Source organism: Dendrobates tinctorius, unplaced genomic scaffold, assembly GCF_039654945.1.
Source record: "Dendrobates tinctorius isolate UK_male_01 unplaced genomic scaffold, ASM3965494v1 ptg000070l, whole genome shotgun sequence".
Taxonomy (NCBI): Eukaryota; Metazoa; Chordata; class Amphibia; order Anura; family Dendrobatidae; genus Dendrobates; species Dendrobates tinctorius.
Genome location: NW_027361738.1, coordinates 77,810,678 through 77,823,395, shown reverse-complemented (window position 1 = coordinate 77,823,395; position 12,718 = coordinate 77,810,678). Strand labels below are relative to the sequence as shown.

The 12,718-nt window shown below is 46.2% G+C and overlaps 1 protein-coding gene across 1 annotated transcript in view; it reads left to right on the top strand.

Annotated features, from left to right (window-relative positions):
* LOC141095712 (tRNA-dihydrouridine(47) synthase [NAD(P)(+)]-like) overlaps positions 1-12,718 on the top strand; it is a 62,827-nt gene that overhangs the window by 19,065 nt on the left and 31,044 nt on the right. Inside the window, exons 2-6 of the mRNA XM_073581959.1 lie at positions 6,768-6,845; positions 7,515-7,782; positions 8,508-9,059; positions 9,826-9,867; positions 10,214-10,366. Of these exons, the coding sequence (XP_073438060.1) occupies positions 6,769-6,845; positions 7,515-7,782; positions 8,508-9,059; positions 9,826-9,867; positions 10,214-10,366 (1,092 nt within the window). The 5' untranslated portion in view covers position 6,768. The remainder of the gene's footprint in view (positions 1-6,767; positions 6,846-7,514; positions 7,783-8,507; positions 9,060-9,825; positions 9,868-10,213; positions 10,367-12,718) is intronic.

The window sequence follows — 12,718 nt, the reverse complement described above, 5'->3', positions numbered from 1 at the left end:
CCCACAGCATCCAGGCGATGAACGAAGTAACACATATCCTACACTGGGCGGAGGATGCGAGGTCGGTACTCTCTGTGGTCCACATTCCGGGTGTGGACAACTGGGAAGCCGACTATCTCAGCAGACAAGGAATGGACTCGGGGGAGTGGTCTCTCCATCCCGAAGTTTTTCGTCAGATCTGCCATCGCTGGGGGACCCCGGACGTGGATCTGATGGCATCCCATCTCAATGCCAAGGTTCCCAATTTCATGGCCAGGATGCGCGATCCGCAGTCGCTCGGAGCAGATGCCCTGGTTCAGGACTGGACCCAGTTCCAGCTTCTGTACATTTTTCCACCACTCCTCCTGATCTCCAGAGTCCTGAGGAAGATCAAACAAGAGGGAGTTCCCATAATCCTGATCGCTCCAGACTGGCCCAGGCGTACATGGTACGCCGACATCGTGCAACTCACAGCAGACGCTCCCTGGCGTCTCCCCACACGTCCCGATCTTCTGTCACAAGGCCCTTTCTTCCACCAGAACTCAGGGGCTCTCAATTTGACGGCGTGGCCATTGAGACCTGGGTTTTGACCCAAGCAGGTTTTTCATCGGACGTCGTTAAAACCATGATCAGGGCTCGAAAGCCAGCTTCAGCCAGGATTTACTATCGTACCTGGAAGGCTTTCTTCACATGGTGCGAATCTTGTGGACAGATCCCACTCCCCTACTCTCTTCCAAAGGTCCTCGGTTTCCTTCAGTCAGGCCTAGACGCCAGGCTATCCCTGGGCTCGCTTAAGAGCCAGGTGTCAGCGCTTTCAGTACTCTTTCAGAGGCGTATTCAAGCCACAAGTGAGGACTTTTCTCCAAGGGGTTTCCCGATTGGTTCCCCCTACAAACATCCATTGGAGACGTGGAACCTCAACCTGGTCTTGACAGCATTGCAGACACCTCCTTTCGAACCCCTTAAGGAGGTCTCACTCCGCCTTCTATCACAGAAGGTGTTTTTTCTGGTGGCAGTCACCTCGCTACGCAGGGTGTCCAAACTTTCAGCACTTTCCTGCAGGCAACCCTTCCTGGTTTTCCATCAGGACAAGGTGGTTCTCCGTACAGTCCCATCCTTCCTTCCGAAGGTTGTGTCCAGCTTCCACCTCAATGAGGAAATCTCACGACCATCTCTTTGCCCGGTTCCCGTTCATAGAGTGGAGAAGGCTCTGCATACGCTTGACCTTGTCAGGGCATTGCGTATTTACGTGTCTAGGACTGCTCCCTTCCGGAAGTCTGATTTCACTTTTCCTTCTTCCAGAAGGCGTTCGCAAGGGCCTACCGGCTTCCAAGGCCACCCTTGCTAGGTGGATCAAGTTCACCATACAAGAGGCTTACCGCCTTAACAATTCTCCTCTTCCGGCCGGTATCACGGCACAGTCTACGCGGGCGGTAGGGGCCTCTTGGGCCATTCGGCATCAAGCCTCGGCACATCAGGTGTGTAAGGCAGCCACCTGGACTAGCCTGCACACATTTACAAAACACTGCAGAGTGCATACCCAGTCCTCAGCGGATGCGAGCCTGGGTAGACGGGTCCTGCAGGCAGCAGTACCCCAAATCTAGGGGACTGTCAGCACAATATTCGTCCACTGCTTCCCACCCAGGGACTGCTTTGGGACGTCCCACGGTTCTGTGTCCCCCAATTAGGCAACAGAGTAAAGGAGATTTTTGCGTACTCACCGTAAAATCTTTCTCTTAGCCTTTAATTGGGGGACACCGCTCCCACCCTGTTGCTCTTGTGGGCCGTTGTTACGGTTGGGTTCTCATATTGTTTGAGCTTGTTTATAGTAGCCTTCTTACAGGTGTCGGGGTAGCTATTTAGGGAGGGCTAAATTAACCCTTCATGGTTGAGCCAGTGATGTCCAAATTAATCCACAGAGTGTTGCTAGCAACTCAAATGACCACACTGAGACGGGGGTCTCTGTACGGGAGGATCCAGGCAGATCACTAAGCCCCTTTATTTTAGTCACTTCTTTTATAATCTTTTGCCCAATTATGCACAGTTCTCAGCTACCAATAACATTTCACTTTGTAAGCCAATTATATTGCAAGAAAACCGGAAACTACATATATGTCCGTATCCAAATAGAAAGTAGTATAATGGCATATTCTTCAGAGTTTTACACTCCCGCCTCCCTTATCTTGCACCTGATGGGAACAGTCTGGTTTCATGACAGCAGGGCTGTGGAGTCAGTAAGCCACAGTTGCGACTCCGACTCCTGGATTTTATCAGCTTCCGACTCTGACTCCTTCATAAATGGCCAATTCGTAACAATAAATTTACTGTTGTCAAATATTAACATCGTGCTTATTCAGTTTCTCACCATCATATAAGTAATCAGACCACTTAGAGCAAAAACTATATTTATTAGAATACAATTAGAATATAACAAATAACTTTTCTAAACTTTTCTAAACTGTAAGTAAATATGCAATAAACACTTTTATGCAGTTAATAAGAAGAAATCTATAAATTTGTCCTCAGAAAAAGTATTGCCTCTGTCAGATCCTCCTTCATGGATGCCCTCAAATCTGATCTAATTATTTTGAGAGCAGAGAACAACCTCTCTACACTAACTTGTGTTGGTGGCAAAGCAGTAACCACTCGGGCAACATCTCTGACAATGTCAGGATACAGAGGAATCGCTTGTTGCACTGTTATTTTTGATGAACGGTCAAATTTCTCAATTTCTTTTAGTGCACATGAAAAATTCTGCTGAAATGTACTGGCTGTGTTCCTTGATGGGGATGACTCCTATGCGGGAACGCTTTGCACGGTCCTTGTGATCCAAAAATTTTTGAAATTAAATTCTTCATCAGTTGATGATGAGGGTGAAGATGTGGCAGGACGACCAAATTCTTCTTGTTCCTCCTGACTGTTCTGCAACCCTTTCATCCTTACTGCTATTTCAAACAGAGGTTCTTTTCCTTTACTTAGCTGTTGATCATCTAGAAGAATCCGATGCATTGGGTCTACATAAACAGCTGCCAAAAGAATGTTGTTTTGTAATAGTAGCTCCTCTCTCCGTTTCATTGATGTAGCAATGCCACTTGCAATTAACCCTCCTCTTTGGGACAGGCGAAACATCAGGTTCTTCCACTCCTTTAAGAAAATTCCTGGAGTTAAGTCCTCTGCTTGTAATTTTTTAGTCACTGTAAATGGGTGCTCTAGCAATTTTTCCAGCTCAGTCACCTGATTCCACTGACTTTCATTTAGCGTCAGTTGAGGGTTAGCCATGTCTACAAGAAAGGTTTTCAGTTCAACCAAGCGCTGAATCATTAAGTAAGTACTGCCCCATTGTGTGGCTTGATCAATAATTGCCCCTTTTCCAGCACGTCTCTTCAAAATTGAGTCAACTTTAGGGGTTCTGGCAACAGTAGCCAATTTTCTCACCTTGCCAATCAGTGCAGCAGCATGTCCTTCTTGCAGACTGTCTCTTATAGCCAGCTGTAGCGTATGCACAACACAGCGCATGTGATGAATGAAAGAACATATTGACACAGTTTCAACAAGATCTAAACTATCATGTTGCTGTTCATCTGAAGCAACTTCAGTTTGCTCCTCAGTTACAATACTGTGTTCCTCTATTTCAAACATTTCTGTGTCTGTGGACCCAGAATGTTCTTCTAGCTGCTGGTCACCATCATTACTCTCATTCATTAGCTTAATAGTACTTATCATATTTGAAGAATTGTCAGTTACGACAGAAAGAACTTGCTCTTTTTTTAAGTTCATAGTCTTGCAGAACCTTTTCCACCAAGACCTGGAGAAACTCACTGGTGTGACGAGCTTTGGTGTCTTTTACTGCCAATGTCTTGGTACAGTAACTATTTCATTTTTGTCACAAACAAATCGGACATTGATGGCAAAATAGTTCACTCTGTGACATGTGCAGGCATCCATTTTAAGAAACAAAGCGTCCCTTGAGAGTTTTTTTAAGTTCTTCCTTTTGTTTAAAAGCTTCTTCGATTACTAATTTTCTAATACTCTCTCTCTCCAGAGAAACACCAAGCTTGCGGGCCATTTCCCTATTCAGACACACAAAAGCTGGTCGTGAAAATAATGAAATAGGCACACTATCCTTTACAACAAGCTCTATGATCTGTTTTTTAAATGTATCTACTGTCATTGTCACAGTTACTTTGTCACTGACAAATTATCTTGCAACTGATGGCTGCAGAGTTCTCTGCTCCTTTGTTTGGCTGGAAGAGCTGGGCACTGGTTCATTGGTTTGGATGCAGCCTTTCTCATCCACTGCTTTCAGTACTTCTGGATGAAAGCGCTGTAAATGTCTCTTTAGATTAGAAGCTCTGGTAGGAGCATTTTTATCTTTGCCTGAATATGCACTGATCTTGGCTTCACAGCATTTGTTTTAGTCTGGATCATTTGTCATACACTGACAGACATAATGTTTTCTATCTTGAGTGATGGTGAAATGTTCAAATACAGCTGATTTAATGTGACGTTTCTTTGACATTCTCAGGTTTTTAATTCTGCATTCACAATCCAAATTACAATTTTTTCCTAAAAACAATTGTACAAAATTATTGCCAGGTCGTACAACTGATATAGTGGTCAGTAATACTTTTATTCCTCATGTACTCACAGTTAACTGATGCAAAGTTTGTTGAAAAGGATAATACTTCTTACAGTCTTCCTCTTCTGAGTAGCAGCTGTGAGATGCTTGGAAGACGCACACCAAACATCTAGAGGAGGAGCTTTACTACTAAGAATTTGCAACACATTTTCACTTTCAGTTTCATACATTGTAAGTAGGGGGGTTGGGGCAGCATGAGGTTAACCAAGTATAAGATTAGATAAGGGCAGTGGAGAACAGTGACACACAAGAAGTAAGAAATGTCTCTATCTCCAGCAGAACTGCTTATCACTGTTGTTCATAGTTTTATAGAACATATATATTTGAGTAACATTTATAAAATTCATATGAAAGTTCAATTATGAAATATTAATACTTTTTTTTAAAGCTGGAGTCGGTATATTTCTACCGACTCCGACCAAAACTAACTCCGACTCCACAGCCCTGCATGGACAGCCCATGCCAATTACAAAAATTTATCTTACAGCAACAAAAACGGAGAAACGAAACCTTCAGAGAATTGTTAAAATGAAACTTCAGCTCTGATTTTAGTATTAACCATTCACACAGGCATGGTTAGGTTTCTGGTATATTCCTCCTAATGCTTTTGCACAAAACTGGAGAAGGCTGACGCCGTCCAGGGGTGTATACTGCAGAGGAGGAGCCAAAGTTAATCTTTTTCAGATTATGCATAGTGTCGCCTCCTAGTGGACAGCAGCATAACACCCACGTTTCTATGTCCCCCAATTAAAGGCTAAGGGAAAGAGATTTTACGGTGAGTACACAAAAATCTCCTTTTTTGATCGCACGTTATTTTTTGCTTAGTTTTTTATTTTTTAAGGAGTTCGCTAAAGGGGTTAACTAGTGGGACAGTTTTTTAGGGCGGGTCGTTACGGACGCAGCGATACCAAATATGTGTACTTTTATTGTTTTTTTTTTTTTATTTCCAAAAAATGAATTTATTAGGGAATATTTTTTTAATTAATTTAGCGATTATTTTTACACTTTTTTTTATTTTTATTTTTTAACTTTATTACATTGTCCTAGGGGGGACATAGCTGTCATGTGACAGATCGCTGATGTCACATCACAGATCACTGTGACAGAGCAGCGATCTGTCACAGGCACTGCACAGGCTTTCCTCATGCCTGCGCTTTGCAGGCACTGAGGAAGCCAGCTCCCTGCAGGCCCCCGAAGGTTCCCGTCGCCATCTTGGATTCGGGGACCTGCAGGGATGGAGCCCCCCGCAGCAGCGCTGCACATTGCGCTGCTGTGGGGGGCTCAGGGAAGCACGGAGGGAGCCCCCTCCCTGCCGATGCTTCCCTTTTAACCCCCGGTACACCGCGATCATGTTTGTTCGCGGTGTGCAAGGGGTTAACGTGTCGGGGGCGGTCCGTGACTGCCCCTGACACATTGTGCCGGGTGTCAGCTGTGATAATTAGCTGACACTCGGCCGCGATCAGCGGCGCTCACCACGTGGGCGCCGCTGATCGCTGTAATGTACTATCCCGTCCCTGGGAATTAAGTCCCAGGGCACATGGACGGGATAGTACATCACATGACAGAAAGGGGTTAATGTATTGAAAAATGGAAGAAAAAAAAGTGCGGTGAAAAATTGCAATTCCGCCATTGTTTTCTTCTTTCTAGGCCGCACATGTTGCAGAACACATAACCCGCAATAACTTGTCCTGTTTTGCCATTTTCTGAGACATGGAAGATTTTAACTTTTTTTTTCTCCCATGGGTAGACTTCTTTCAGGCTTTGTTTTGTTTTTTTTTTTGTGTGTGTGCGAGCCATTATTTTTATTAGTACTGTTTTGGGTGCATAAAACTTTTTGGTCGTTTTTTTATTCCTTTTGGGTGGATGTCTGAAAAATTACAATTCTGGCTTTTTTTCTTCTCTGTGGTGTTTGCATTATGAGTTAATAAGTGAGAAATCTGCAAAAATCTGATTTATAAAAATAAAATTAACTTCTCTTTAATTGAGGAATAGGGTTTATTTTTAAATTTTGTTTTATTTTAATTTTTAGACCTACAACGGTTTTAGTACTTTGAGCAATTATTATATAATGATGACACAAATATTTTTCTATTAATTTTTTTTTTCTTGTTAATTTTGTTTTTAACTATTATTTGAATCCTTCTTCCAGGATGGCAGATGACGGCAAGCGGAGTGACGGTGTAATAAAGGTCAATTCTGATAGAGGAGTCGCTGTTATTAAAACCGAGTAAGTGTTATATTGTATACTTACAATGATGTCTGTAGATCTCCTGTATGGAAAGTGGTGCAGAAAAGAACTGGAGCTGTTGCCCAAAGCAACTAATCAAAATTAAGAGGTTTGTCCACTACTGTACTCCAGGGTGCAGCACAAATTATAAATAACAAAAAAAATCCTTTATACTTTGTCACCCAGGTGGAAACACTGTTCTACCGCTCTAATGGCAGTGAATGCTGCAGCCAATCAGGATATGCTGACTGGCTGCAGTGGTCACTTGACATTCTCAGGTGACCGGCATCATGCGTTGCACTAAGATCGAAGGATCACCACTAGGCCAGGAGGTTAATATATATATTTTTTTATTATTATTTTATACTATTAATAAAGAGTTGTCAAGTAGTGGACAACCCCTTTAAGCTTCTTTGTTATCACAGCAGGTCTGAAAATGAGCATAGTGATCCGATTAAGTGCGGATCGATTTGTATATAGCTGATTAACACTCGTTAATGGGCCTTTTGATTGGAGCGGCACTATACGTGCTCCACAGACATATAAACTGAAAAATGGACGTCTGATCGAGGCCTCAGGATTTGCACAGGAGCGTTGTCTTTAGTATTTCAGACCTAATACTTGTTACTTTAAGAATATTCTAAACGTCCTGTGCTTTTATTGCTGCAGGTATTTAACCACAAAGGACGCCTTCCACGCTCATATAGACATAGATGGACCATTTGTTACTGAGGAGGACGACGAGGATGTGAATAGCAATGCCATGGACGAACCTCAAGCAAAAAAAATTAAATTGGGTGATGCTGTAGGAAATCGGGATGAGCAAAGAACGAAGGTTGAAGAGGACAAGAAGAGGGCGAGAGGTCAGCACAAGAGGCGTCGTCGTGTCAAATATTATGAGCTAGAGCAGCAGCGGGTGTGTCATTCTATCGTAAAGGTATGGATGAGACTCCGAAAAATGGACACAAAAAGCAGCTAATGTCTAATGGAATAAGCTTTTACATATGCAAATCGGAGACTTTCTGAGTGAGGACAGGAGGTTTTTCAGAGTCCTGTGCAGAACGTGGTATACTAGAAATTGCAAGGAGATGCCTAGGTGGTAAGAGGGGTGTGGCAAGTCGACGCCTGGACGGGGAGATGCGGCAAAGCCGTCGTCAAGGAGAGGTGGCGGCAAGACGACGCCGTCGTCGAGGAGAGGTGGCGGCAAGGCGACGCCGTCGACAGGGAGAAGGGGCAAGGCTGTCATCAAGGAGAGGTGGTGGCAAGGTGACATCGGGGCGAGGAGTGGGAGCGGAAAGGTGAAGCCGGGGCAACTTGTGCAAGGCAATGTGGAATAATTACGATAATTCCGAATGTTTGATAAAGGTCAACTGCTCCAGCATATCAGAGAAAATTTACTTTAAACGACCAGCCGGGGACCATAGCTTTACATGAGACTGGTCCAGCACTGACTCTCCCATGGCTGGCTCTTCTCAGCGTTGCTAGAGATGATTGGACCTCCCTGTTGTAATGGATAATACTTCTCAGTCACCTGCATTGGTGCTGGCAAGAGCCGGCCAGACTCTGATTTATGCTGCTTGCAGTTTGAGCACCATTAATAATCTGATGGGTCAGCTTAAATTTTCTGTACACCTGATTAATCGGTTTTCCTTTCACTCACAGGAATGGCCCAGGAAATGTTTCTTCGGTGACAAATGCAAATTTCAGCACAACATTGAGAAATATATGTCAGGGAAGCCTGAAGATATCGGCCCCAAATGTTATCTGTACGAGACTTTCGGCAGATGCACCTACGGGGTCACCTGCCGTTTCGCCAAATCTCACTTGGGTGACAGTTTCCAAAATCTAATAAACCCGGAGCTGGTGGAACAACAGGAAGGAAAAGTGTTGGTGATGAACAATGAGTGCAAAGAGCTGCAGATCCAGCTGCGTAAGAAGAGGTTTTTATTTGAGAAGTCCGAGGGATACCTGAAACTTTTAAGCCAACCACGAAAAAACAGGAATGAAGAAAAGAAGGCTGTGGTCAAGGCCGAGTCCCAGGTGGGCACATCGGAGGACGCCACGTCTAAAGGAGGTGACCATGGTGTGTGTGCGGATCCTGCAGTGGGAGCAATGGGTCAAACTGACTCGACCGCCCAGGAGTCCACGCGGGTGACTATGGGAGCTGTGACAGATGAAGATATCATAAAACTCAGGCCATGTGAGAAAAAAACGGTGAGGACCTCAAAAATGAACTAGCTGATATTTAAATGCAATTGTGGTGGGATGTTGAATGTTTAGAGGGTCTGTCTGCACTTCATACTTTGGCTATGTATGATACCCAAAGCTTTCTACTACTTACGTGGTTGACAGAGAGCTGGCGATACTATTCACCACCATTATACGATGTGCCACGTCCGATGCAAAACGGCCCCTTCTTCATCTGATCAGAGGATCTGCTAGGCAGTCGGACCCCCACTAATCTTATATTAATGGCCTTTCTGGAAGAGCCAATGGTCTTCTTAGGATCGCTCCTTCCTGTTTATCGGTCACTTGGAGCACAAGCAAAAACGCTCTTTGTGATGATTTTTATACCTCGTTGTCGGCAGCACGTCGCCGTTTGTAAGCAGATGTCAGAATGTCATATAGGGACAGAACAATCGCATTATGACCCCAATACAGTTTTGTCAGCCTGTAAAAGTCGCCTGATTTTAAAAAAATCCTTTAGATTGATGGTAACTTTCCGATCGATAGACTAAAAGTTCCCTTTTGTGAGACTCGCACAAATCTGCTGACCCAAAAGGAGTAAATGGAGCAGAAGTTTAACATGTGCACTGCCGCTCAACCTTCTCGGATTGCCATCGATCTCTAGGCTATAGCCTATTCTGTGAATAACTGATAACTTTGTTTCGCCGGAAAACCTTTTTTCAAGTGCCAAAATTCCCTAAACCAAAGAACGTGAATAGCTGATCTATTTTCTTTTTTTTTTTTGTCTGTACAGATTGATTTTCGAGGCAAATTGTACCTTGCTCCACTAACGACGGTAAGTGTTGTCTTTCCATTATAGATCCACTCTATATTCGGACACATTAGATCACTTTGAAACTTATAACCCTAATCCAGCAAAGTGTATGAGTAGTTTTTACAAAATCTCATCTCCATCCTGCAGTTAACACATGCGGCCCATGTCTTCTCATAGCTGAGGGTTTGCACCAGTGGCTGCCTGTGTAGGCAATCCTCCGTGAGCCGCGTGCCCCGACAGCACCAGCATGTCTCCAGTGCTGATCGTTCCGGTCTGGAGTCCCGGGCCGTGCGCCCTTCACATTGACTTGTCATGACCTCATACAGTTATTATGACTTTATGGGTTTTCATTTTTTTTCCCTACAAGTGTGGGAATCTTCCATTTAGAAGAATATGCAAGCAGTATGGAGCGGATATCACGTGTGGAGAGATGGCCGTATGCACCAACCTCCTTCAAGGCCAGCCATCAGAATGGGCGCTGATGAAAAGGCATCATACCGAGGATCTATTCGGCGTTCAGGTTTGTGGTTGCCGCACCTCGCGTAGACGAGCCTCCAGTCTAGCTGATGTTTCGCCGCCTCAGGAAGTGTACTCGCTACATAGATTATAGGGGGCCGACCGTGTTGTACAGTCAGCACCTGCCTCTAAAACCAGCAATCGGAGCTAGCTCTGATCGCTGTGGCTTAATCGTTTCGATGCCACTATTAAGGATGAGCGAATTGATTTGCAGCAGGCAGGACAGTATCCCGTCGACATCAGGCGAGCTTCCGACTACTTGCCTGCATTCCCATGTCTCTTCTGAGTTGTCAACCCGGCGTGATGTCATGTGTGAGGCACAACATAGGGTGCTTTCAATCAATTCCCTCATCTCCAGCAGATATCAATCTCTGACAACCGCCTTTAAATGGTTGCAATCTAAGGCGTTGATGGGTCCCCACTGTCATACCGCCATCTTTGTATTCCCATGAAGCTCAGTCTGTGATCGTTAATTTTATTTGTCCTTAAAGGACCTAAAAAAAATATGTTGGAATACTTGTTAAGCTGTGTGCACACAATGCAGATTTGCAGCGGATTTTTACCGCGCAGAAATGTTGCATATCTGCATTGTGATGTACAGTAGCCTTAAAATCAATGAAAAAAAAAACCGCTGTGCAGACACTGCGGATTTCTCGTTCGCCTTATTGGGGGACACAGAGACCATGGGTGTATGCTGCTGCCACTAGGAGGCTGACACTATGCATAAAAAAGTTAGCTCCTCCTCCGCAGTGTACACCCCACCGACCGGCAGGGAATTCCTCAGTTTAGCTTAGTGTCAGTAGGAGATGGACACGGGTCCTTCATTGGACCCATATCTACCTCGATGTGCGTCGTTTCTTTTCAGGTTCCCGGAGGGATACAGTGTGATCAGTCACAACTGTACTCCCACAAGGAGGCTATGAGTACGGCGTATACTGCCATCCCGTATCCTCTTAGTCCTCCGGGCGGACCACGGGCTCGGCACAGGTGACGTGCCAGCGAAAACTAATGGTCCTTGCCCCCCCCGCCCACCAGAGCCTGTCGGTTGGACGAGGTGCGAATCCGAAGAAGACGAACAGACAGCGTGGGACTCTGAAGGTACCTTTATTGAGCTGGGAGCACAAGGAAGCCTGCGAACAAAGTGCCCTGGGAGCGGCGCCGTAGTAGCAGCAGATTCTCGCCAACGGTCGCCGCATCCCTTTTGTCCCCGGCTGCGGTGCGGGCCTTCTTCACCCCACCGCCGGTAGTCTTGTGGGGGGGCTGCGCTGTGAGCAGGGCATCGGCGGCGTCTCCTATAGGGGCGGTCGCGGCTGCGCCGTAACTCTTCCGCGCCGCCCCGTGCTGACAAGCGGCCGCCGTTATTAATTTAGGCCCCGGCTTCAAGTCGGGCCTACTCCGGCGTTGCTGCCACGCCCCCCGCCCCTTTCTTCTAAACGGGCTTCTCTCCCGCCCGTTTCAAGTCCTCCCACCGCCTCTATCCCTGGCACCCTGCCTGTTATTGGCCAGGGGGCAATGCCTATCCGATGGTTAGCTCCGCCCTTCATCTTCTTCCCCTGGAGGCGCGCTTTTTCACCATCCCTCTCAGGCGGCCGCCATCTTTACAGCCTGTCAGCTGGACTCGTCTATCAGCGCTCTCTGGGCCTCTCTGCGGATTTCGCTGACCTGCACCTGCAGACAAGTCAGATATCATCGCCTCTGGGGACGCCGGACCGTCAGTAGCTCTGCACTGCAGACTGACACCCTCCTCCGCTTTCTGTCCCCCAACCTCCCGGCTCTACCTCAGTTTTCACTATGTCCAACTCTAAGTCTGATCGTGCCCGCCCTACGGCTCCCCCTTGCACTCTAGTCAAGTTCTTTGCATGTTCTTCATGCAATCGCAAGCTTCCCTCAGGTCAGTACACTCCCCTCTGCCTGGACTGTAGCAATCCAATTCAGCCTGACGCCGCCCAGGAGCCATCCTTGGCCCCAGGTGAGAGTGAACCCCCCATGCCTGGCTGGGCTTCGTCTCTCTCTCAATCAGTGGCAGATCTCACAAGGGTCTCTCAGTCACTGGTAGCCGTTCTGGATAAGTTGCCCCTGGACTCTTCTGCAGGGCTCAAGAAATTCCATCTGAGTCAGACAGTGTTAGTCGCAAAAGGTCCAGGCAGGATCTCCAGCCGGAATCCTCTCCTCGTCCCATCTCACCGCATAGTCCTTCGCTACAGTCTCCCTCCCGGGCCTCCTCTCCCGAGTCAGGTGAGGCGTGTTCAGACAGGTCATCTGAGGAGATGTTAGAATTGGATTCGGACCAGGACGCGAACATGAAGGTTACAGTGCAGAACCTCATTGCAGCGATTCATCATACCTTCGACATTGC